Source organism: Pipra filicauda, unplaced genomic scaffold (assembly GCF_003945595.2).
Source record: "Pipra filicauda isolate LSUMZ 115617 unplaced genomic scaffold, ASM394559v2 scaffold697_size288841_pilon, whole genome shotgun sequence".
NCBI classification, from domain to species: domain Eukaryota; kingdom Metazoa; phylum Chordata; class Aves; order Passeriformes; family Pipridae; genus Pipra; species Pipra filicauda.
In genome coordinates, this window is record NW_024104861.1 from 194,210 (window position 1) to 221,847 (window position 27,638).

At 39.3% G+C, this 27,638-nt stretch overlaps 1 protein-coding gene across 2 annotated transcripts in view; it reads left to right on the forward strand.

Moving 5' to 3' along the window:
* Nucleotides 1-27,638, forward strand: part of FAM135B (family with sequence similarity 135 member B) — a 112,552-nt gene that overhangs the window by 18,956 nt on the left and 65,958 nt on the right. The window contains exons 3-5 of one of the 2 annotated variants that reach the window (XM_039388885.1): nucleotides 15,332-15,471; nucleotides 22,783-22,853; nucleotides 24,745-24,918. In XM_039388885.1, the coding sequence (XP_039244819.1) occupies nucleotides 15,433-15,471; nucleotides 22,783-22,853; nucleotides 24,745-24,918 (284 nt within the window). In that variant the 5' untranslated portion in view covers nucleotides 15,332-15,432. Of the gene's footprint in view, nucleotides 1-15,331; nucleotides 15,472-22,782; nucleotides 22,854-24,744; nucleotides 24,919-27,638 lie in introns of those variants that run through there. The other variant, XM_039388886.1, reaches the window with a different exon arrangement.

Below are 27,638 nucleotides of genomic sequence, written 5' to 3' on the forward strand. Positions count from 1 at the left end.
AAATTAAGAAAAAGGAAACAAGATTAAATAAACATTTACCAGGTGTTGATGTTAGTGTGCTTTAAATTATTCATCTGGTTGTAGAAATTAGGATTCAGTCAGCTGCTCAGTCCTAACTCTGGCTGATTTAGACACAGTTTCTGCAGGATTCAGTTCTGGAAAGAACCTTCTTGCCTTTATCCTTTGCCGAACTTCAGCTGCAAGTAAGCAAAAACAGAGAAAGAATGTTTTTCTTTTTCAAAGAAACAAAGAGCCTAATTATTTTTAAAAAATTTTGGTGCTATTTTACTGAACTGACCACTTTCCCAAAATTCCCAAGCTTCTAACAACCATCTCTTGCTCCAGAAATGTCTGTAGCCTGCATAATGTTTCAGAGAATAAGAAAACCTTGCCCAGATTTGGATATAGAACAGGACTGAGTGTGTCTATTAATGATCCAGGTTTAGGAATATGAATGCAGAGCTTTAATCCAGTCACATGTAATTTGGGTATAGAACAGGACTGAGTGTGTGTATTAATGATCCAGGTTTAGGAATACGAATGCAGAACTTTAATCCAGTCACATGTAATTTACTCAGTACCCCAGACCAAGTGTCTGATAAAGCTGGCACAGAAGTTTCTAGTTTCAAGTTCAGTGCTGAGGTCACTATAGCAGGATTAGCATTTGGTGCCATGGTTTCATTTTGTCCCCCAGCTGTACTTTTTTTAATAAATAAAGGAGGAGTACAAACTCCTCCCAAATCACTGGTTAGACACCTATCTGACTGGGAACATCTCATATTTCAAGCTTATCTTGTTAAAAGATTTCAGAATAGCTCCCTCTGTCACCTTCCAGCTCTGACCATTGCTACAGGTGTGGCTCACAAATGGAGAGAGAGTCAATGTAATGGAAATTCTTGAAGAACCGTCTGCAAAAATTGCATCTACTGTTTTTGATTAACCTGACAAGCCTCTGCTGCTGTTTACTTACTCAACTCTGGCTGTCCAGATAGAATTATTGTTTAAAATATAGACTGTGATAGGCTGTGCTGGGGGCAAGTACCTGACTTCAGTGCACAGAATAGGAGTATTAACATAGGAAGAGGAATGTGATAGATAACTATTGAATGCCAGCTGTAGTTTCTCAAATGTATATTTTGGATGCTTTCCAATTTCCCCATATTTTAATTATTTTTTTCACCAGTGTGAAAAGTTCCCATCAAGTCTTTAAATTCCCTTTATTAATTTTGAATAAGAACAAGCTAACTCTTAGTCTTTTCCTCATGATTCATATCCACGGGTTCTTACATGATTTTCCATAGCTCCCGTTTTGAAGGACAGCCATCCTTGCAAGGACATGGGCATGTGAAAAAGCCTTATGCAAAATGCACTGTAATTTTTTTCTGCTTCTTAATATCTGTAGAAGAAACTTAACCTAAATCACTATTCCCTGGGTAATGGAAAACAACATCTTGGTTTCCAGCATTTGTAAAAGTAATTGAAAGTATTGTTAAAGTATTGAAAAGAGAAGAGACATTATTTCTACTAGTTTGAGGCTTACCCTGCTTTATAGATACTTTACTGATTACTCCAGCGCAATATTGAAGCAGTAGTGTGTCCTTGGTGCCAGGAGGACATTGGGAAAAGTGTGGGAAGCAGATAGAGGAAGGTGATCCTCCCCCTCTACTTGGCCCTCGTGAAGCCACATCTGGAGTCTTGCATTCAGTTCTGGTCTCCACAGTTGAAGGGAAACAAAGAGCTACTGGAGAGGGTTCAGCAGAGGCCACAAAGATGATTAAGGGACTGGAGCATCTCTCTTATGAGGAGAGACTGTGAGGCCTTTTTTAGTCTAGAGAAGAGAAGACTGAGGGGGGAATCTCATCAATACATATAAATATCTCAAAGGCAGGTGTCAAGAGGATGGTGCCAGACTCTTCAGTGGTGCCCAGTGACAAGACAAGGAGCAATAGCCATAAACTAAAAGACAGGAAGTTCTACCTCAATATGAGGAGGAACTTCTTTACATTGAGGATGGAAAAGCAATGCAACAGGCTGCTCAGTTAGGGCATGGAGTGTCCCTCTCTGGAGACATTCCAAACCCACCTGGATGTGTTCCTGTGTCACCTGCTCTGGGTGACCGTGCCTTGGCAGGGGTATTGGACTAGATGATCTCCAGAGGTCCCTTTCAACCCTAACAATTCTGTGATCCTGTGATTCTGTAAATATTTTCTAACAGGGATCTCAAATATTTGTTCTCTCAGACTTTCCTACCCCTGAATTCTCTTAATTCAAATATAGCATCAGAAAGGATGATTTTTTCCCTGAAGTTATGCCATTTGAATATATAATATTCATTTTATTATTCATTTGGAAGAAGTTTAAAAGCTAGGAAGGGAGCTGTAAACAGTTGCAACACAGGTCCCATCTGTCATTTTCTGTGAACCTTGTAAGAAGTTATAATACCTTCAGGAAATGAACTTCAATTCAAACCTTACAAATCTTGTGTCCTGAATATTGTCAGCTTACATGAGGAAGGTGTATTTGTCTCCAATCTCATTTGGGATTGTTACTCAGAAAATTATTAGGAATGTTGATCATTAAGTTCAGAGGACCAAAAAAAAAAGACAATATTTTATTAAGTTTTTAGAAAAACTTATGAGTATGTCACTAGGCAAAAAATATCTAAGGAAATAACTTCACAATTTATCCATTGTGGAAGCCATTAGGGACTCACATCCCAGGCTCAGCAGCATTTCTCAGCCAAATTAGAATAACAGCTGAGAGCAGTGTGGTGAGTATTGTAGTGAGATTCAGTGCTCCAATGGCAGACTGGTTAAGTGAGAGACAAGGTGAAAGAGAAATTAATAAGTGGGAAAATGAGGCACAGATTTCCCTCGTGATTTGCTTCACGTCTCTCAAAAAGATAGTGATAGCACAGGAATCCAGATCTCTTGATGTTGGATACTCTTAGTGGAGCCACATACCCATACAATATGTTGTCTAATACAGTGGCAGTGAATGTGTTTGTGTGGCAGTGAATCTGATGAGAAACTTGTTTAAACATGTTTTAAAATGGCTCTTTGTGGTCCCTTTGCAAACACGTGTTTCTTCTTCCCAATACCCCCCACAGCAACTGTTATCTCCCATACAAGGTGTCCTGGGAAGATGTCCCGAGGTGTCCCATTGGTCCTTTGTTTAACCCCTTCCTATTGGCTGTTGACCCCTTACCTGATGGTTTCTTTTGTGTGACCCTGAACTTGTGATTGGTCCCCTTTGACCTTCCTAAAAGCCTTATAAACCCCAACCCCACAATAAACTTCCTCTTTCGTCCGTCCCTCCCAGGTGGTCTGTGTGTCTCCTTGCGGGGTCACCAGGCCACGTGCTGGGGTGGGGGGAAGGGCATTCACCTCGCAGGCAATGGGGCTGGAAGCTTAAGGCCTGGAGGTCTCCCCCTATCCCTCAATTCGCCGTAAATTGTTTGGTAGTAAATACATGATTTTCTTCACACTATATGTGAGTTCTTTGCATATAGAAGCTGTGGATGCCTCATCCCTGGAAGTGTTCAAGGACAGATTGGATCGAGCTCTGAGCAACCTTGTCTAGCGGAAGGTGTTCCTGCCCATGACAGGAAGGTTGGAATCAGATCATCTTTAAGGTCCCTTCCAACCCAAACCATTCTGTGATTCTATGTGTTCCTTCCCAGCTTTACCACAGATTTTCGGAATTATCTCGGACAGTTAACCATAACTTTGGGCAAGCTTAGTCTCTATAGTGTGGTGGCAATAAGATTTTTTTTGACACCTTTATTTTACTTGGAGAGGTAAAGGCATTAAAAATTTTGAGTGCAAGGAGTTTCTTAAGAATTTTTCTTTTGATCAATAGGATTTAGCCCCTTTCAGTTTCAAAGTCTTATATGAAATTTTGCTGCAGGTGGGATTAGATTCAAAACCCTTGGTTTTATATTGATTAGTCCATTTAAGATCTTACTGCAGGACCATGATATGAATACAAAGTCTATGCCAAATAAAAAGACAGACTGTTAAGAAAGTGACAACAGATCCTTTTCTTGAGTGACCCTTAGCTTAGACTGAAGGCGATGAATAGCCTTACACGACAACAGTCCAAAGAAAGAGAACAGCTAATGATAGTCTTGGCACATTGCAGGCAGAGAGAACATTAATACAGCCTAATGAAAACCCAGACAGAAAGCCAAATGGCTTGTTCCTGACATGCCTTGACAAAGAAAGATCAGTCTCTTGCTGATTTACGTGCATGTGTGATCCAAATGAAGCCAGAGGATTTCGAATGAGACAATGTGCATAACTAAAAAGTAAAAAAAAAAAAAAAATTACTGATGCAGTGGCAGAGGTTGATGGAATCTAATTGGAGAAGCAAATAAATAAGAAAAAATCTCTATTGTATTTTTGTGTTGAGCTGTGTAGACAGTTCAGCAATTAAATCACTAATCAGGCAAGAGTTGGCTGACCTAGGAAAGGAAAAATCTCATGTCTCAGCTGGATGGGAAGTTTAAAAATATCTGCTCAAAGGAATATTTAAAGGATACAAAACATACAGAAAAAACATTCTGGGTTTCAATTAAGCTTATGGCTTATGGAAACAGTTCCTGTGGCAGATTAGCAATATAGTTTAATTATTTGGAAGCTTCCCCAAATCTTCATTCGCGAAGCCTAGCCATGATCGTGATCTTTATAATGATACCGGTTTTATTTTTAACAGAAACTCTTTCTCAGCAAAAGGAACTGCAATTTGTTTGTGTGGGCATGTGTGTTAATATTTAGGATAATTTTTTATTCCTTTAGATTCTTTAATAAGCAGATAAAATTGTGTTTGTACAGTTTTGCTACGTGGCACCTATCTGCTTCAGGAGTCACAATGACATTTGTGTCGAAAACATGAGGCCTTGGCATAACTGTGGTGGTCTGATTCTGCCAGTCCTCCATCGCATTGACTGCCTTTCTGGAGGCTGGTTTGTATTTCTTTGCCTTGAGAAAACAGAGCTGTACATGTGAAATGTACAGTTCTGTGTCTCCAGAACAAAGATTGTATAGTAATTTATGGAAAGAATTTAGGTCAGACGAAGAACATCTAATCTATTGTGCATTATCTTGCCGTGGGAACTCGTAGAGTTCTTCCACTCTTTTATGGGCAGGTAAGGAGCTGAATGTGTTTCTACCCTTTCTCCCATTGAATATGAATACCAAATCTAGTGTCAGAATCAGAGACCACCTGGGCACTAGGATCAGGTCTCTCATGAATGAGCAAGGAATCTGATCAGATCCAGCTGAATGTGGAGGAAGAACATAATGCTGAGGGATCACTTTGAAGATGTGAATGTGACAAACCCACCTTGAACATCACAATATACATTGAACCTGCAGCCTGTAGAATGAAAGACGCTCAGCTGCAGCAGCTACAGCTGAGATAACAGGTTTCTTGTATCTCTCTGGAGATTAACCATAGAAAGGATATGAAATACCTTCTTACTGGTATTGTAAGCAAAGAGATAAAAATCATTGAAGCCTTTTCTGTGTAGTTACTTTTGTGATCCAGAGTGGGGAGAGTGGGGTTCAGAAACCTGTATTTAAATACTTGGATAACTCGCCTGGCTTTTCAGAAACACTAACCACCAGCAGTGGAGGATTCTTTCAGTGGAAATCTGAAGTTCTTTACCCTAAATCTTCAGACTTTTTATTTTAGAATGGGATCTTACAGACTACATCCTATTTCTGACAAATTAGATTTATTGTCAGATTTTTTATTACACTGTCACAAAATGTTTTACATATTTAATTCACAGTATTTTACCCTCTGAGTAAAGTGCAACTGGCCATAATGCTGAAGATAAAAGTTTGGTAACGTACAACCTCCATTCATCAACTCCTTGAACACAGCAGGCATTGAAATAGTACATTAGAGGAACATTTAGTTCCTAATCTATACCACTGATAGAGGACTTGAAAATGTTACAGACCCATCAGGGAAAACTTTAATTTCCAGTTTGATTTAAGGTCTAGGATTTTAACTCAGGACTTTTCTTTCTGATTCAGTAGCTGTTGTGTTGATGAGATGATGCCAGATATGCTGTGAGACACTGAGGGAATAATCAGTGGGTCCTAACGTAACATCCATGCTTAAAGTGTCTTTAAAGTACAGATAGACACATTTTTATATATATTTCAGCTCTTACATATTTGGACCTCTAAACATTTGTGGTGCTCCAGCTCCAAAATATCATGTGAACAGGGGTGAGAAAAGTGGAAGAGAATCTTCCCATTGGTAACAGAGGAATAGACAAGTTGAAATGAAATCCTGGATATGAGTTCTTTCCTCTGTGTACACCACTCGTTTACACAAAGAAGTGTTTGTGGTTATAATGGGAAATAGCTACCTGCCTGATGGGTGGAAGGAATTAATTTAAAGCATATTATTTTATTTCCCCATTTATTAATTAATTAATTAGTTTGTTTATTTATTAATTTATTTATTTTAATCTTATTTTTTACTAGAATAGTTCTAAACTTCCTGGAAGGTCAGCAAAACAGTCTAAAATTACCAGTCTTGTGACGCTGAAAGAGCTATTTAGTGTTTGAGGTTTTTAAAAAGGCACTTTGGCTCTTCATTTGCCATATTTAGGACTGGATTGATTTTTATCTTTCATTCTTTTCACATTACACAGCAATGCAGAATGACATTGACAATGGAGGCAGCTATAAAACATTTGCCTGAATAGTGCAAATTGTCATTTATACAAATAGATATTTATACAAATGCCCATTGGACGTGAAAGAGATATCTTGTCTTTTTTGAACTCATTGGAGATATATTGTTCTCTAAATCGGCTGGAATCTCTCTTCCAAAATTTCATTTTAGTGTTGGATCCTTCTTTGCTCCAGTTCTTCAGTGCTAAAAGCCGGGTTATTTTGTGATGGGGTTGTTTCTTTCCTCTCTTTTGCTCAGTGCAGCAGCACAGGGGCAGTGAAGGAAAAGTCAAAATATCAAGAGCACTGCTACAGTACATGTCAGTGGGTATTTATTAGACACAGACACTTCTTGTCCCAGAGTCACCCCTCCTAATGTGCTTGGTGGTCACTGTACTTCGTCTCTTACTATTTCTCCAGTTTATTATGAATTTCTTCCATGTGTTAACAAAGACATGAGTTAACGTGTAGCTGTAACTGCTGTGTACCTAAGTCCAGAAAACCAAAGAAAGGCAACCCTCTTAGTACCTGATTTGGAGGAATTTTTATAAAGAAGAAATGGAATTTCCAGCTGAAGTTCACAACAGTTACCACTGTTTGATTAGTTTTGTGGGAGACCTATAATTAGCTCTTATTTAAGAAAGCATATGGCTCCAACAGATGGTAAAGAAAAAAAAAAGCAAGTTAGATAAACAGGACAGCACAAGGTTTTCTGATCTTCTTTGCTTATATTTTGCAGCACAGTGCTTGCTTATGTTCTAGCAAGATGGCATCCTATTCATACGAGGAATGCTTACATGCTTTAATTTCTCTAAAAAATACCAAAATTAGTATGGCCTGCAAGTGTTTAAGAATTTTGACAACCGCAGAAGAATTGAGATGAAACTTAGAATTCGAAAATATGTGCCTATTTTGTGGGGACTGTGAACAAGAAACAGCTCTCTTTGTGAGACTAGTGGGAATTTCAGATGCTAAAGACCAAGGAACAGATCAGCATGTGTCAGGATGGATGAGGGAGATAATCATCCACTAGATAGTTATGTACCACTCAGGACGATGGGTGCTGCAGAGATCACTCAGATTACAGGTAGGTGGGCTACAGCTAGTCCAGACTGAGATTTTGGATGCTTTGGAGAGAACTCATAACGGCCTTCGAATATGTAAAAAAGAGGAAGAGTGACCTTTTACACAGTCAGATAGGGATAGAAAATAAGGAAAAGTTGTAATCTAAAGGAGGAGAGCTTTAGATTAGGTGTTAGGAAGAAATACTTCATTCAGAGGGTGATGAGACACTGGCACAGGTAGCCAAGAGAAGGTGTGGATGCCCCATTCCTGAAAGTGTTCAAGGCCAGTTTGGATGGGGCTTGGCGGGGGGTTAGAACTAGAGGATTTTTAAGGTCTCTTCCAACACAAACCATTCTGTGATTCTGTGATGACTTTACAATACTATCTCCACCCATTTATTATCACCCTCCCTGTTCACCTCTGTTCCATAGATGGTGTGATTGCTCTTCCAGCTCTCTTCAGGGCAGGGACATCCAGCTCAGTTTAAACTGCCTCCTGCTGTGATTTACCAACAGTTGACTTTCCACTGAGACATATTAAGAAAGATCACATGAACTGCTGACACAACATGTCTGGGCGGGTGGTAGCATAAGGTTTGTGGGTAGGAAAGTTTCAAAACGTTCCCAGCTCGTTCCCAAGTGAATGCCTTGTAGTGCCCTCCATCCGTCTGCACAGGAGTGACCTGGGAGAAAGAACCCATCTGCCTTTAGAGGTATCATATGTCTCTGATATTTTCTTGTGTGGCAACACAAGTATAGAGACTATGATAAGCTTCTTGTGGCCATGAGTTAGGCTGAATACAGATGTTTAAGTGTGTGTTGTTATTTATAAAGAAATATTTACAGTAAAGCTGTAGTACAGCTGCAGTATCTTGATTTCCCTACGTTATTGAAGAGCATCTCTTTCATTAAAGCAAAACTTAGCAGTATCCTGCTTTTCCATTTATCTGAATAGCAACATAATAATACTGCTTTTCCCAGACAGCAAGAAAGATTCAAGAAGTTGCCAGCATTTGAGTAATTATCTAATTTCCAGTGCTGTAGAGATAAAGGCATTAAAGAGGCTAGATCTGAAGTTAGATCTGTTTTCCATATGGATTTTTTCCTGACTGTGTAAGCACTATCTGTTCATTTTAACCCTCTCACAGAGTGCTTAAGAAACTGTAGAGAGATAATTCTAGAGAAGGCGGATATAAACCTGAAGTCATCCTTCTAAAAGGCCTGGAGCTGTAATTTTATATTTAGAATAATAATAAAAAAATAAATTACTTTCTTTATTCTTTGCCTTCTGTTTGGGATAGGAAGCAATGTAATGTCTCTGGCAGCACTGTAAGGACTGTAATGAGTTGTCTCATTTCCTCCTTCCTTACACTGAAAAAGTAGTAAATGATCTTACTTCTATGGACTACAGAAAAGGATCAATTCTGTCTCTGCTCTTTCTTTGTCAAACCCAGAAGCTGAAGCATACCAAAAGTGAAGGCAACTGAGGGGTATAAGTATGTGGTTTTCCTCTGCAATTCTCAGTATTGTGTAGCCAAATACTACAAGTCTAAAAGAAAAATTATATAGGAGAAAAATTTGCTGTGCAAGAGGTTTTAATGTGTTTCCCCTGGAGAACACAGTTTTTCACATTTCATTGAGGTCTCATGCTCCTTGTTGTTTAGAGAAATCTACCATTATTGAAAGTTATTCTTAGCAAGATAGTAAATTTTAAAATAAACCAAGGACCTAATTCCAAGGCTTTGTTCATGATTCCAGTACCTGTTGGTACTGGAAAAGTAATGCAAAGTGATGTAATGAAGAATTTCTAATTTTCCTTTTCTAACCCTCTTCCTTTCTAACTTTTTATTTTTCTTCTGAAACTCTCCAAAACATACTGCCTTTCACTCATGGCTTTGAGGTACCCTCCTGTCACAGGAACATTACCTCATGCAAGACATCTGAGTTATAGTCTGTGCAATTACATGTTTTAAAGCCTTGAAAAAATAAAGATGAACAAACCTTCAGCATTTTTCAAAGGTTAATACTGTTGGGCAAATCTGGGTTTGCAGACCAGGATGCTCAGAAGGGTTGTTGGTTAACATTTATTCCAGTTTTCTGTGGAAGTTAGAGACGGCATGAGGAAGCACAATCAAACATTTAATTATGGAAAGAATCTATCTGGTGAGATGAGAGCATTCTAATCACTTACACGCCAAAGAGAATGCAGAAGGCATAAGAGTCAGCCAATCCTATTGCTTTGCAAACAGCAAGGGTCCATGTGACTTAGGTGGCTCTGGGGAAATCATTCATTATCAAGCTATACCAAGACTTTGCCATTTCAGAGTCTGTCCTTGGCAGAAATCAGAGGTTGAGATGTGTGTGTGCTGTTGTCTGTTGATTCTGCCAAGGTGAGTTCATTGTTTGTTTGCTCTGTGGAAAAGTTATTGACATAGAAGAATCATGAAACTTCTTAAAACATTTTTATAGAAGTTAAAAAAAATGTGGGTGAAGGAGGGTTCAAATAAAGGACTGTTAAAGGAAATTTAGCCATGATGAAAGCAGAGAAAGGATGCTATAAAAGCTCAGAGTTGATAAATGAAGACATTGCATTATCTGGAGAGGACAATTGGGAAAATTGACCACTGAAGTTTGGGAGCAGGTGTGATAATCTGCTTGTTGTGTATATTAGGATCTTAGAAAGTTCAGGGGAACACTTCTAACCTGCAGAATATTATCAACATCTTCCACTACTTTTCCCTAGGAATGTCTTCCTCTCCTCGCATGAATGGAAGTGGTGTGAGGGTTCTGTTGGGGGAAGTAACACAAATGAGAACCTTTGAAAATCCGGAAAACTTGTGCCCCTGTCATAGCTGAGGGATGCTGCCTGTCTGGTCGGGCAACACTTTCAGTTTATGTAGCAGTGGGGCCTTCAAGTAGAAAGGCAAGTTGTTCCAGCATATCACACTCCTTCAAAACAGAAATAGCAGAATAGTCAATTAAAGTTGATTTCATTATCAACTTTATCAAATTATACCTACTGCCAACATTAAAGCTATGGTTAAGTGGGTTTGACCAGATGTCACATGTCTCTCTACAAGGCTAAGGTTCCTGGGGTTATCCTTCCAGTTCTAGTGCTTTTCCTTAAAGATGTTAAAATACATTTTCTCATCAATTGCTTTCTTTTTTCTGCTCTCCTATTGCAATTCTCACATGCTCTGAGACATTGTGCAAAACTTTCCTTCCCAGAGAGCCCTACTGTTGGAATCCTATGGAGAGCCTATTTGGCAAGCTCTTCTCCAGCCCCTCATCACCCTGGGATCCTCCCTATCCTAATCCTATCCTAATCCTATCCTATCCATTTCATTCTATTCTTTATTCTATTTTCTATTCTATTCTATTTTCTATTCTATTCTATTCTATTCTATTCTATTCTATTCTATTCTATTCTAATTTCATTCTTTAAGGGCTTTTGCACACCTGCCACAGAGATCCACCACCCCCATCCACCTCAGTGCCTTCCTCCTGACAGTGGTCATCAGAACAATATCCTCTTTATTCTCACTAAATTGGTTGGAAATAAGTAACAACTTTGCTTACACATCACCTATCTATCAGTTCCTTTATTGTAAGATTATCTGAGGACAGGTTTTCAGGGGCCTCCAGGATCTAATAGCCTCTCTCTGAATCTTTAAAGGGATGAGTAATTTCTGTATGATGTGCTACAATAATATTTAGAAACCTCCATCTATAGAAACTTCCAGATGGGAAGATTAGGTAGAATAGAGCGTATCCGAGGAAGCCTAGAAAAAGCAGAATATGTTTATTGACTTTACAGGCAGCCTATGTAGGAAAGTGTCCACAACTGAAAGAGCCTTTTTCCCCTTCCTTTTTAAAACTGCTATTGCTCGATAGTCTGTAAAGGAATTTCTAGGAGTGGTGGTGGGATGGCATGGAAAGAACAGTAAGAAAGAGATGCATAAAAATGCTTTTCTCATTCTCTTAACTGAATGTGTGTGGAACACAACTCTCCTCTACATGCTTGCTATAGTTCTTATGGGTCTGAGAGCTCTTTCACTTTCTAGATAAATTGAAGACCTGTTCAACACAAAGACAATATGCAGTGAATGGAATAGACACGTAGGAAGGGGAGACAGGAAAGCAGGATTCCTTCTGGCTTAAGGAATACTGCACATGTCGCAGATAAATCTCCTAACAAGGAAATTTACTGATCAAAAATTCTTTTCCACAAAATTAGACTTTCCTTTTTGGGTTCACCAAAGCTCAAGCTTTTGAAACTGTAGAATAAAGAGCTAAATGCAGGTCAGTAGAGTCTTATTTCCAACTCTCACCAGAGAGTGAGAGATCCCAGCAGTTCCTACACACTGGACAGTCTGTGTTCCTTGGACTGTCTGTGCTTGCTGAGCAGTGCAGGCATTGCTCAGAGCTGTTTGCATAGCCCAGATTATGCCAGAAAGGGATGTGGTTCCAAGCTTCTCTCTCACACCATCCTGTGCTTTGTGCCAAAGGACAGAGGTGTTTGTGTGAGCACTGGGATACATCTGCCACGTCTCCTGAACCCGGGGGGATGTCTGCTGTGTCTTCTGCCAGCAACCCTCTCTGAACAGTGACAGCTGTGACAAATGCCACGTTTATTGCCACTGTCTGTTAGCAGACAAGTCTGGAGTTTAGAGACACATGAGTTTCAGAAGATATCCCAGGAACTAGGGAAAGTTTGGAAAAGTTACCAGGATGATGATGTTTTCATGGATTAGAGTAAAAAAGAGTATGTTTGGTGCAGGTACCTCTTCTAGTTAGTGCAAGAAGCACAGGTAGAGTAATACAACCTGGTCCCTGTCTGTTCCTTAAAGCACAGAATACACCAGTTGTGCTGCAGCCCGAAGGGCTGTGAGGATGTTGTTTTTCCCCTTTGCCTGGAGAGGCAGGATGCCTGCATTGCTGTCAGCATTACTAGTCGTGTTCCTGCTGCCAAGATCTCCTCTGAAGAAATCCCTACTATAGCTTTATGCCATAATCTAGGAAAGGAAGAAGCTGGTTGTGGCCATTTAATCAGGCAGGGATAGATTGCATTTAGGGGATGATCAGTCACTCGTTGCTGTAGATTTGCAGATCTCTGCAAAGGTAGGTCTCTGCTTAAAACTGAGAGATTTTTTGGCCCTGTAATATCACATTCACTCTGATTTGAGACAATCCCAAACATTGTAGCATATCTTTGACTGTGACCTTTCCAACAAGAGAAATGACTCCTTATGCCACCTTGCAAATCCAGCTCCTAAAGTAATTACACATGAGGAGTGGTCTGTGCAGGAGTGTGTTTGAAAAGAAAATGAGATTAAACTTTCCATTCTAGAAGAGTACCAGTATATCAATATCCAAATCAAATAACATAAAGTTTCCTTTGTCTGCCAGCTAGGAACAAGAATGCATTATACCTCTAATATGATTTTTGCAGTGTCTCTAATATCATGAGGTTTAATTAAAATAAATATGACTGTATGCTTTTGAAGAGCTAATCAAGCTGAAACATTTTAGTCTAACTGGTGTAGCACACGAAAATAAATATATATTTTTCTAAGTTGCCTGGTTTTATGCATGACTATTGTGCAGGATGGATGATGGGAAGACAATAATTGGATGAAACACTTGGGCTGTTCCTGAGTGTGCTTAGTGAAAGTCAGTAATAGGAATATTATTTGAGTGTAGTCTGGATGACAGCACTATGGTTCTGCTAATTAATTTACTCAAGTTTATTGGTCTTATTGGTCTTATCGGCCTTTAATCAACTCTGCCCCATATGATTGATTTTTTTTTTTTAAGATATTTCTTTGTCCAGGCTATTCCAGTTCCAGTAGACTGGCACCACAAAACTAACCATTATAATGACAAACCTCCATTCACTTATCTACCAGGACCTTTAGTACATTTGTTGTTGTTTGTTTGTTTGTTTTGCTTTAAAGTCCATTCTGTTCTTTTATTTTTACTCCCCCCAACCAACCTTTACCTCAGGAAATCTTTTCTTCTCCCTCAGTCTTGACTCACTGACCTCTGATTGCAAATTATGTACAATTGTTGCATTGAAAAGCAAAACCTCAGTAGCTTTAGCTAAGCAGCTTTGGCAGAGTAGAATAGATCTGTCCTGATTTGAAACTCTTGACAAACTCTTGACAAACCTAAGACTTTCTGACCTGGACTTTTGTCTTACCACAGCTCGTGGTCTCAAAACAATTCTACAGAACTCCAAATTCTTAGAAGTACCTTCTGAAAAACTATGCTTTCTAAAAAGCATGTGCCTTCTGACTTTCTTTATGTCTCTCTTTCTGAATGACTGGTTCTGGTACACCTGTTTTAAGCACACCTCGTTGGGAGAGTTCCAAAATACCATTTGCTGAAGGACTATATTTCAAAAGCTCAGACTCCTACAGAACTGAATGCTGGAAAGGGATAAAACCAGCCCTGAGTAAGTTTTGCTACAAGTTGTTGCTCTGGGGCTATGAAAGTAGAATTAGCAGGGGGTTCTGATTAACAGCTAAGGCACAACTTGAAAGTACCTAACTCTGGTGCCCAATTGTTCATTAAAAACTCACACAGTCATTACAGGCTTCTCTGGAAGGTATTTGCTGTAGAACATATTGTTACCTCCAATGTGGGTTTGTACAGTTAAGCAAGTCACACTGTTTTCCTCTCAGTGAAAGAGGGATTACTCAACAAATGGTGGACTTGGAGAAAAAATTTGCCTCACTATAAAGCAGGCACATTTTTTTTTAATGATGTCCTAAATTCCATAAGCTCGATTGTAACCAAAACAAAATACATACACTGGAGGCACCTCAAAGTTGGGGAGGATAAATCCCACCTCAGTTTTTGTGGTGTTCATTGGTGATGATGTGATACATCACACAAATGAAGCTGTTGGCTGAATTTGATGTGGAGAAGCTTAGGGTTTTGATTCTTGAGTTCCTCAGATTTATCCCAGCTTTATGGACCAAATTGGCATTTCTCACATGGGTCACGGTCTTGAAGGATTACACAGGTATCTTAGAAAAATGGTTACTTTTTTATGTTTCTGTATTTTAACTTAAGGTCCCTCTGCACTTCTAATCTCTACATTCAAGGTCTGCTCCCAGGTAGTAACTTCTGGGAGCACCAGAGATGACACAAAAACTCCCTCTTAAGAACACTCCTTCTTCTGAAAGATGCCCATTGCAGATAAAAGATGAAATTTCCCAGGTGAACTCCCACAGTCCTCATAGTGTTGGGTAGCAGATCTCTCTAGGATACATTTAAAACTTTAACTTATATTAGAAATAATGTTAATAGGGTAAGTACTGTCACAGGATCAGCTATTCTCATTTTGAAATTCACCCTGCCTACAGTTTAACATTAGTTTTCTTTAAATATCATGTTTGGGAACCTGGAACTCACAATAACAGTCTACCCTGCTATCATTAATTATTGAGAATGCTATGTTTAATTATGAATACTACGTAGATAATCCTCAAGTGAAATCACAGGAGAAAAAGTAATCTCCCTGCAGAAATCACACCAGGAATCTGTCTGTGTTTTGTGCAGGTGATTCCAGCCTTTGCTCAGCCTGCGTTCATGAAAACAACGTTTACAGCAGAATATTTCAGATTTTGTACAGAAATGAAGAGATCATTCTTAATGAATCAATGAACTTCAGAGTGCACCTGCTTCTGGATGGCGAAAGGGTGAGTTGTTTTGGCATGCATGTGAAAACCAGGAGGGCTGGGATTCCTCTAATCTAACTTTAGGTCTGCATTGCAAAGGTAACTCCAATTAAGAAGTTGTCATGAGGTCCATGTGCTGTCAGAGGTCTCAGCAGTGTAGCTGGTGGAGGTAAAGGCACAATTTATCTGCCCGGTATACCATCAACTGCCCTAGGAGGATATTGACTGTTCTGCACCCATCAATACCTGTGTTGATTAGGATGTCTGTTGTGATTTGTTTTTTTGTAAATCATTATCATCATCATGGCCAGGCTTCACAAACAAAGATTTGGGAAGGGTTCTACCCACGTTTGTTGCAAGCATGTTGGTGGCTAAAAAGGCCAATACGAGATAGGCATGTCCAGTTGCAAAAGGCACAGCAGAAAGACTCCTTAGGTGGTATATTCTGCAAGGCACGATTCTTTCTGCGTTGTCTTTTCTCCTCAAGGGTGATCCTCGGGTGCTTTCTCAAAAGCATCAGCAGCGTTATAGATGGTGTGTCTCCAGGCCTCCCAATTGGAGGCCAGAGTAGACCAGTTATGGTGATCAATATGGCCAAGACTGAGATGTTGTTTCAGGGAGTCCTTGTATCTTTTCTTCGGGGCTCCTCTCTTGCGGCAGCTGGTGGCAAGTTCACCCTAAAGCAGGATCTTAGGGAGGTGGTGGTCCTTCATCCTGGAGACGTGCCCTGCCCATCGCAGCTGTGTTCTCAGCAACATGGCCTCAATACTTGTGACTGCTGCTTGTTCAAGAACAGATGTATTGGTCACATAGTCTGACCAGTGGATGTTTAGGATTGAACGGAGGCAGCGTTGATGGAAGCGTTCTAGGAGACGCAGGTGGTGGCAGTAGAATTTTTTGTAAATGCTGACATTATAAACCTCCCGCATTGAGCCTGTTATAAAGAGTAGGCCACTCTTTGGCTTTTCAGTGCAATAAGATGTTGACGTACTCTGGTAAATTAGTATATCAGAAACTCAAGTGTCTCAACCATAATTTGTTAATTTTTGCACTAGATCACTCACTTTACATAGCTGTGTAGATCAACCCCACCTGAGAAAACTGGGAATTTGCTGCATCTTGCCAGGATGCAGCATTCTTCTTCCATTATCACTGTCTTCTCCTCCTCTCTCTTGTCACTGGTTTTTGCTACAGCTGCCCAGTCCATTTCCACCAGTCAGAGGTCTCCTGACCTTTCTCCTTAGTGCTCCTGATTGCAGGAGTGTGTGGAAGTGCTGCCTAGCTTACCCTTCCTTATAATCCATGTACGACATCTTTGCTTTCTGTTGCACCTCAGCTACATTAGGTCCACAGTGAGATCCTTCTCCCAATTTTCCATTTACTCCTTCAGCCAACAGTGGCACCCACACAGGGGATGTACAGCATCTGAGCCACCCAACTTGTAGAGCACCTATGGCTTACTCTTACTGATATGAAAATGTCTTCCAGTGGCTCCTTGCCAGGAGCTACAAGAGAGGAGCAATCTTTGTTCATGGAGAATACTGTTTAACTGGAGTCTTAAATACCAAGGGGAGAAAGTGTCATAGTAGAATGGCACTCAGGTCTGCCTTAAAGTGTCATAACTGTGCTTTGCCAGCCCAAGGACTGGCAGAAAGTGCATGATATTTATAAGTGCCCTAAGTGATGATGATGAGAGACGCATCAGTATCTTTGCAAAGTCAGCATATCATCAAAAATAGGTGCTATAAGTTACACAGCCAGTGTGAATTATGTGCTGTGTATTGGGCGTGGGGCCAGAAATACTCACCTGTCTTTCCTTGTATAACTTTCTATTTGATCATGAAGAGATTTAATATTTCTCTTTTGTCCTATTTCAACCCATATATATGTGTTATATACAAACCAAAATTAAAACAGCTTGAGAACCTAATTTAAGCTTAACATGCTTCCTTTTCTCTCCCACTTTCTTTTTGCGGTTTTAGTTTGATTTTTTTTTGATAGTGTCTTCAATTTATTCCTCCCTAGAATTGTTGGTTTGTGCTTGTATGAAAAATTACTAAATGCAAGTTTATCAATATTTGTTAGGAAAATGTACCAACATGCTTAGTCAAACATTAATTTTATCCTGCTTGTGTGGAACATCTCTGATTAAACATCTCTCCCTTCAAATTATGGCACTTTCCATTATGTTGAGCACGAATGATTTCTGATGATTTTTGCATTATTATTCAGGAAAGTTGTGCACCTCACAAAATGCAAAAGAAATAGAAGTCCACAAGACTCCTCACAGCTAAAACTCATTCTGACTCTTGATGTGCTCCATGCAGACACTTGACTTTCCATAGGAGACCCCTTGGCAAGAGGCCCAATTCTATACTTACAGAATGATTTTGCACAAACTCCATTTTTCTGTATTATGAAGTTGCTTTGGGTTTTCACAGATGTAGAATAAGAGGATAAACAGGTCTGTTGTCCCAGATGAGTTGCTGAAAAGACTCTAAAGGATCAAATACAAAACATGGAGGTCTGTAAAAATTTTTGTGTATTGAGTAGATTAGCACAATTTACCTCTGTTTAATGCTCCCAGGCCTCTTTTTTCAGCTTTGATGTCTTGTCCTGCACAGCTCTACAAATCTGATATAAATGTGGGAGAGACAGAAGTGTGCCACTCCACTGGGCACCATGCTCAGAAGAAGACAAATATATCCACAACTATTCAGAGACAGCTTTACACCTTTGTCACGTAATCTCCTGTGTTGGCTGAAATCCTTGCAATCTGGTGTTGGCGAGACACCCAGAGATTTTTAAAGTGTTTTAAATATTATCTCTGTTCATAATTCTTAATTTATTTAAAACATAACAGATGTGAATCCTTTTTTGTGCCAGTTGTGTGCTATGGTGAGTTTTCTTGGTTGAGGGTGAAAGTTCTGTTCAATGTTTTTAGTGTGAATGGAAGTTATGACAAGTAGACAAAAGAGTTAGTCTGGGTAATGGAAGTATTGAGTTCATATGGTCATAGTAAGGGAGCAATGTGCTTTCTTCTCTTGATGCTTGGGTAGTTTTACTGATGAGATAGTTTGCTGCGACAGGCTCAGACAAAACACCCCTAAATGACAAAACCCAATGTGGATGTCCAGATTAGATTATTTGCTACTGTTTTTTTTAATTCTTCTCCCCCCCCCCCTCCCCTAGCATAACCCTAGATAAGCTTAAATATGTAAATACATCTTTTTTTAGTGTGGCACTGAATGGAAGAAACCTCAATTATCTGCCAAGAAGCGGCACTGACCACGCCTTTCACCTTATAAATGGTGCCTTAAAACTCTCCAGTTTTTTAGATGCCTTTTTCTATATTATCCCAGCATACAGCAGCTTTTTGAATTCACAGGAAACAATATTGCTGAGGCGCCTTTATTGTTGCAAAGAAGTCTAATTTATTTTCATATGCTCTTACTTTCATTCTTGTTAGAGAAGAAGCTTTGTCGCTTTCACCAAGCAATGAAACAGGTACCTTGTCGGGCTCCTTGCTTGCTGGCCCTGTTCAGGGACAATTTAGTAGTGGGGGAGGACAGAGTGAGGCAATCCAGGATATCACAGTGTATTAGATTTGTACTTTCCAGAGAAATTTAAGTGAGCTGGGACATCCGGATCATTCAGTCTGACACTCTGGCTAAATGTTTAAATATCAGGGAGGCACATCACAAGAATGCAGGAAGCTTCATTAATAAGTATTATCACAGAGCTTAAAAGCTAAGCCTAAGATGCAAATGTAAACCTGAAAAATTAGAAAGCAAAACTGAAATGATGCACTTGATTCCAGGCCAGTTCAACAGAAATTGGAGTACTTTGCTTTGTATACACTTTTTATTGTATAAAATAGTTTTACTTTTCATGTATGAAAGCATGAAAATACTTTCTATTTTGCAGATTCTGAACAGTGTTTACTAAAACGCATTTCTCTGTAAGTACAGTCCTTTGGCAAGAGAGACAGTGGTCAGCAAACAGTCTGAACTTTTTGGCAGCACCTTCTGGAAAATTATGTGTGCTCAGATGAATATAGAGTGTTTTTGCACAAGCTATGAGGCCCAAGGTGGATATTTGGGTGTATGGAATATTAGAGAACAGAAAAATATTCATTGTTTACTATGAATGTACTCCTACAAACACAGATCATAGAAGCACAGAATGGTTTGGGTTGGAAAGGATTTGAAAGACCATCCATTTACAACACCCTGCCACGAGCAGAGACAGCTTCCACTAGACCAGGTTGCTCAGGGCCCCATACAACCTGACCTTGAACACTTCCAGGGATGGATCTTTATTTTCTCTTTCAAAAGTTGTGATTTTCATCATTAACACAACTAAAAGATCAAGAAACTGTATAAAAAAACTCTGGAAGACTCTTCACAGAGTATCTGGGAGGACATTGCTTAGCCTAACCAGTCAAATGTTAATTATATTCCAGATAAATTTTTGAGGCTAATTTCTTAAGGAGTTTGGTGTGAAAATTCAAAACTTTTTTTCAGGAGAAAAAACAAAATAGATAGTCTATCAAACTTTTGGAAAATTGTACAGTCTGTAAAGGATAACTACGGACAAAACCATAATAGTCCCATTAATGCTAAAATAAGAAATGAATATTTCATTTAAGGACAATATTATTTCATACAGGAGACCAAGGAATGATAGAAATTTCAGTTCCCCTTCTGTATGAGCTATGGAAAGGCCATTTTGTTGTTTTCCTGTGTAAAAGATCTTATGCACCTATGTCTCTAATAAGTGAAAAAAAAAAAACAAAAAACCAGCCGAAAGTCCAGCAAATATCAAAGCTGTATAGTAACATGTCACATGATTACTCTAATTCTGTTGTATCTCAACCTGTGCATAAGTCTTTTAATGATATTTTCTTGTAAAGAGATCAGTTTTTGAGCAGCTGTCCAATTTTCATTTAATATTTACATCCCCAGTATAAAAAGGAAAACATTTCTGTAGTGAAAACTGTGATTGATTTTTTATGGGGTTTTGCAGTATTCTGAGCAGTCTGATTCCAATACAGTTTTGGGATTAAAAATACCCTATGTATGCAGCTCACTGCATGACCCCATGCAGTGATGAGTATCTCTCAGTCTCTCAGACATCTGTTCATTGCCTCAAGGTGTTTTGAGTGAGTGTCACCAGCTATTGAACTTGTTTTGAACACAGTCTTAGATCTCAGTGACAGTTGCAGGTGCTCAGCAGTATTAGGCACAGTCCCAAAATTTCATCCCCTTTGTTGGAGGAGGTTTGCTTTGTCTGAAGCACTACACTGAATTCCTAGTTTAAATTCAGACTGTAGCTTCAGTAATGATTATTTTCTTGGCAACTGCCAGCAACTGCGATTTTTAGTGACAACAAGTCATTAAAAAGGAAAAAAGTCTTTTTTTAAATTTTTTTAGTTGTTTTTTTTTCTTACGAAAGGCGCATTTGCAGGTGTTTTGAGACAATTACAAAAGAGAAAGCAGATTTTCAGTAAATAGAAGTGGGAACTGTCTCCTCACATCTCCATGCCTGTGCCCATGCTGGAAGAAATACCACATTACTGCAGAAGGGATTATGTTTTACATCTTTGATAATTTTGTCAAAGCACAATCAATCCCTAACTCTCAATTCAGGTAATGGCACATTGTAGATGCAGTTTCACCTTTGGAAAGCCCAGCTAAACATAGTTCATGTTATGTATTTTATGGATCCTTCCTGTCAGGGCAGGCCAGATGCCTCTGATGATGCCTTCAGTGTGATCCGTTATTAAGAATGTGATGATCAGCTTTGAAGAGTACAATTAATTTTACCTAATTTAAGCCATATAACATGCAAGTGTATCTAGACCAAGATATTTCTCTAGGCTCTGTCTATTGTTAGTAGGAAGAGACAGGCACAAACAGAAATCAGTTGTCCTCCAACATGTACCTAAGGATGGAGTAGCTCGCTGTGTGCATCTGCTCGTTGCTTTCCAGTAACAGAAGACAGAACCCAAACGTCTCACCTCACATTTTTTTGGCAAAAATGGGGTAAAAATAAGTTGTATTTATAATACCATATCTCCAGTCAATAACTTCACTTTTCCACCTGCATTCCTGTACATCTCCTACTATATTCTGGCATACAATAAAGGATGCTTACATTCACAGAGGAAGAATATTTTTGTTATAAAATGTGCATTTTTTTTGGTTCATATTTCCATTTTAGTTGATGGAAATGATTTTATTTTTTTTTTTATTCTACTAACCCTATTTTTGTTGGGGGGAAAAAAGACATTTCAAAAGAGTGAAGGAGAAAGTGCTGGTCAGCTTAATCCTTTTTCTATTCTAATTTATTTATTTCCATTTATTAGAGTTTTTTTAACTGTGCCAAGCTGGGATGTGTTATCCAACATAGCTCTTTACAGATGAAGGTAATGAACTGTCAACTCCAGTACTGTTTCCAAAAATCCAATTAAACTATTTTATTGACAATAAAAGAAGGGTAATTTTACTGGTGGGACCTATTGAATGAATTAGATGAATGTACCAGTGAGTAACACATGGTATCTTCAGTGGTTTTTGGTAAGCAGAATCCTACCATGTATAGCCATGCTCAGGACCCTGCAACAAAGGGAATAGTTAAACTTCTGTTAATTGAAGCTTTAAAAACAACAAAAGCCTTTAATTTTGGAAAGAAAAAATGTCTAGATGAAGATCGATGACAAACTTCCTCCACGAATTTGTGAAGGGCAAGAAAGGGTTACCAGGAGGCAGGAAAGCCTTTGAGAAACAAAGTAAAAGGCTAATGATAGGAGATCAGAAATTGCCAGAATTATTTGAGCCATTTCTGATTACTTTAAGCTGTAAACTTTGTCCCTTGAATTAGTTACAGGTAGGCAAACAGAAGGATTCGTGGCTATTTCTCATCCAGGAAAACCCAGTCCTTGCTGTCATTCAACTGACAAGACAACTCAAAGGAAGATTCACTCAATGAGGGAGAGCAGACTCAGAAATGCTCCTCTGACTCTTGGTGTGCAAAGAGCAGGGATCCTACAAATGCAGAGCTCTGTGCACTCTGGTTACTCTTGTCTGGAGTGATTTTCTTGACATGACAGGGCACCCAGGAGCAGATAACACCTCTAACTGCTCTGGTTCCCTCTGACTCCTTCAGCAATTACCTTGACTCACTGTCACATTTGCTTCTTTCTGCCTCTGTGATGGGGTGCTGCTGTTGCTGCATATTTTTGCTCTTATCAGACAAACCCACCCACCTTTGCCTTCTATGTTGAAGGTACCAATTTATAAAGGTAACCTTGTCTTTCTCTTTTTGTAGGTGGAAGATGCTTTGAATGAGGCAGATTTTCAGCTCAAGCTGGACCTGCACTTTACTGATAGTGAACAACAGTAAGTGCTGTTTTGAAGCTCAGTTGGTAATGTGGGGCTCTGTTCAATTGGGAAATTACTTTGATAAAATGAGAGTTCTTTGTAAAAAGGGATACCTTTGATAAGTCTTCCCTTTGCCTCAATGTTGAAGTTTTTCTGTTTCTTCTCTCTGCTTTGAAAAGTGTATCTCATGCTCCTCTTTAAAGGAACAACATTTTTCCTCCTTTAAATTTAAGTTTTTTCAAAGGTTATAAGTGTTGCTCTATCTCTGCTGCTGTTAAAGGGAATATCATCATTGACCTGCAGGTGGGCAGGGGCTGTGGTTCAGGAATGCACTTATCTCAGGAGGCAATGAAGTACTTCCTGGCTGAAGACAGGAGTATAAACACACTAAGCTCTTTTCTCCTGTTAAGAACCAAAGCTGCCTCAATATTTTCAAGAGGAAGGAGTCTTCCCATTGAATTTGATTTTATCTAGCTGCATTTGATCCCATAATCTTAGGTGAAGTGGGAGTAACATCCCTTCCTGCGACATAGCAGGAAGTGTGACCCCATATATTATTCAGCCTCACTGAATCAGGGAAAAGTCTGCCAATGACTTGAGCAGGGTTTGCAGGGGCTGGTGGTGTAGGGAAATCATCTGAGGTGTGTTTCATGCTGAGACTGTCCCAATGGGATTTTATTCATACCCATTTAGAACTTAAATTTCAAGAACAAGTTTCTGTTATCTTCAAGATACAAAAAGTGAAAATTTTTTCTCTCATGCAGGTGAGACTGGACCTTCAGTACTGGTGGGTCTTGAAGAGAGAAAAAACCAAACATTAAATGATAACCAGGAATAAAAATAACTGAAAGTTATGAAATTGTGCTCCAACACATGCATTTAATTTCTGTTATAATATTAAAGATTATTCTGATTTACTATAAAAAAAAGTAGTGATTTTTAGAAAAAAAATATTCTGCAAATCTTCTGGAAGCTTGGGACTAACCATATACCATACACAACCATCTCATCCTAGGTTGTCATAGTTCTGGGAAACAATTGGCTTCAGAAGGGTCTTTAATGCTGTAAAATAATTCCTCTTTAGAAATTTCACTTTAACTGGAAGGATGTGGTGAGGCACACTCCAGATTTACAGCTCAGTCTCTCACTATAGGTGACTGAGATGTCATGTGGTTGCCTGCACACCAGGATAGTTATTCTGAAATACTTATAACAAAATTTAAATTAAAATCTTGACTTTCATTTACTTAAAAAGAAAAAAAAAAAAGGAAAGTTAATCCAATGTGTACTGTTTCTCTGCAATTACTTCACCTAGTCTTTTGGTTTTTGGCCTCTTCCAAAAAGTTTTTTCAGAACAACAATCTGGAAAGGCTCTCTGAATATTTTCAGCTGTGTCTGGCACAGGAATGCTTTTAACTCTCACTGGTTGCCTGGGCTGATTGTTCTTGTACAGAAAATCATAAGTAGTAAGATGTCCCATCCGTGAGCACCCAAATAATCTGAACAGTTTGCTAAATGCATTTCCTTCTGTTGCTTAGTTCTTGACGTCTCCAGAACTAGTGGGTACATGGACATCAAGGGCAACCAGCGGGGAAAACCGGAATTGCATTGCACTTATTCTTTTTTTTATACAGTACATTCATATAACTCTATATATGTTATTTATTCTTTGTGTTTCTATTTATATTAGTTATATCTATATTAATGTTCAAATATCTATATTAATATTCATATTTATGCTTGGCACAAGAACAACACAAGACACTCTTCAGTTATCTTACCCCTTAAGAAGCTGAGAAGTGATAAATTTCACACCTCAAGGCATCTCTCAGTCTGCTGCCTGTAGCACGTTATAGGCTGTGACAACTCAGGCCTTCACTAACCCTTGTTAAACCTCTTTCCCTTGCAGGCTGAGGGATGTTCCAGCGATCCCTGTGATCAGCAGCCGAACACTGTGTCTCCACTTCCACCCCCGGCGAGGTCTGCACCACCATGTCCCTGTCATGTTTGACTATTTCCACCTGTCAGTGATCTCTGTCACAGTCCACGCGTCCCTGGTGGCACTACACCAGCCTCTGATCAGGTAAAGGGCACAGAAATGTCTGTGGAAAAGCAGAGGAGATTTCTCTGCTGAGTCCTCTCATACGATTTGCTTACTGGATGGGAGAAGGATAGAGGATAATTTAATTTAAAGTTTTTTGGTCCTGGGCTAATGGAGATTGGGATTTACAACCAAACTCTGACACCGGCCTCTTCCCTTGGTAAAGCACCAGAGGTCTGATGAAAAAGTGGTAAAATTTTGGGAAAGAGGTTAAAAATTTTGACTAGTCTTGGTCTCTCTATTCCCTATTTGTAATGAGAAAGTTAAAATTGCGCTTTCCTTGGCAGTTTTTTCTCTTTAGTCTAAAAGCAACTAAGAACATTTACATTTTGCCCCCTGTGATGTTTTGTAAAGCATTCAGGACAGCTGGACTCTAATCTCATCCATGGCCTCTGTGTATGAGCATAATTCATAACATGGTTAGGAGGAGGTACAGAGGAGTCAATGCTGGATAAGGCTTCACTGGGTTATTCCTCTGCAGAATCATCTGGTTTTACTGTGCAGCAGTATAATACCAGCTGCCAAGGGGTCTAGGTGTGATTTATGTTATCTGATTCATAATGACTAGAAAATAACTTAGAACTCCTTCAAGTAAAACAGGGCTGGAGGTCAACATCCTCTAATATTAGAGCAGGCGAAGGGAAGCAAAGGTCTTTCTGGCAATTTACTTAGTGCCCAAACTTTTCAGTGCATGAGACAGGGTGTTGAGAGGTCTTGAAGCAAAATGCAGTGTTCAGCATTGTTCAACTTCCCTTAACTCCAGCAAGATCTTGTCGTTTACCAAACGGCCATGAAACTCTAAACCTTGGCAAACACTGTGCAGAGAACACAGTGTCAGAGAGGAAAGATGAACCTGTAGAGTGTTTTCCTTGGTTTTCATGCTTTGACTTGATACATCTTTGCTTCAGTTCTCCATTTGTGTGAAGGCATTGCTTGTACACAGTGTCACAGAATGAACTGAGAATGTAAGAGGTTGAGCCTGAGGTTGAGAAGTCAGTCTGCCCCACCCCTGAAAGCGCTCAAGGCCAGATTGGACAGGGCTTTGAGCAACCTGGTCTGGTGGAAGGTATCTCTGCCCATGGCCAGGAGGTTGAAACTAAATAATCTTTAAGATCCCTTTCAACCCAAGCCATTTGAAGATTCTATGAGCTGTGGCAGTCATGTGTCTCATATCAGAGATCAGACTGACATATCTGTCTTCTGCTGATGTGATACAGATAACTGCTGTATCTCTGTTCTGCTATGTGTCCACTTTTTTAATGATGAAATTAAATTGTAACAGACTACTTCTAACCAGATAATTTTGCTCAGATAATTTACTTACTGTTCTGCTATAGAAAAGGATGAAAGAACAATAGTTACCAGGCTTAATGACTGTTTTGAGTGCTGTGTTATCCTCTAATGAATGGGGCTGCACAGGCTTGTTACTGTTATTAGGTGTAAATCACATGATGAGCAATTGTTCCATAGTCAGATTATTATAGCTTTTAAAATACTGTTTTGTGGACCTTTGTGAAGTATACAATGTATTTACTTAATGCAGTGGAATGAAGACTTTTGACAACACAATATACACTCTCATTTGCTTAAGCCCATAAAATCATTTTAAAGTGTGATACTAAGGATTTATCTTTTTCTTGATAAATATTCCAAACCTGAAGGGTTTTTATATCATGCATTTTCTCAGTATAAATCAGGATGAAGACACTAGCGTAAAATAAATTGCACTCTAAAACAAAACCAGCCAACTAAAACTTGTTTAATTTACTCATAGCTCAGAGCTTTCCTGTTTCTCACTTATCATAGGAGTTTAGTAGGAATATAGAAAAAAGACCATTGTAAAGTCATTTTTTTTTTTTTTTTTTTTTTTGTAACTGTATAGAACCTGAATGACTGGAAAGTCTTTTTTGTCACATTATAGGAAAAAATAATCTCCAGATCATAGAATCACAGAGTGGCTTGGGTTGGAAGAGACCTTAAAGATAAATTAGTTCCAACCTCCCTGAGAGGGGCACACCTTCCACTAGAACAGGTTGCTCCAAGCCCCATCCAACCTTGCCTTGAACACTTGCAAGGATGGAGATAGTTACATTATCCAGGAAAAAAATATCTATGCAGTGCTTCACAATGGTTTTGTTTGCTATCTTGAACTGTCCCATCATGGTACATACTTTGTGTGTATATACATATTATTTCTGCACATATCTATAGCATCATGGCTGGGCTTCGCGAACGAAGATTTGGGAAGGGTTCTACCCACGTTTGTTGCAAGCACGTTGGTGGCTAAAAAGGCCAATACGAGATAGGCATGTCCAGTTGCAAAAGGCACAGCAGAAAGACTCCTTAGGTGGTATATTCTGCAAGGCACGATTCTTTCTGCATTGCCTTTTCTCCTCAAGGGTGATCCTGCGTGCTTTCTCAAAAGCATCAGCAGCGTTATAGATGGTGTGTCTCCAGGCCTCCTGATTGGAGGCCAGAGTAGACCAGTTATGGTGATCAATATGGCCAAGACTGTGATGTTGTTTCAGGGAGTCCTTGTATCTCCTCTTCGGGGCTCCTCTCATTTGGCAGCCGGTGGCAAGTTCACCATAAAGCAGGATCTTAGGGAGGCGGTGGTCCTTCATCCTGGAGACGTGCCCTGCCCATCGCAGCTGTGTTCTCATTAACATGACCTCAATACTTGTGACTGCTGCTTGTTCTAG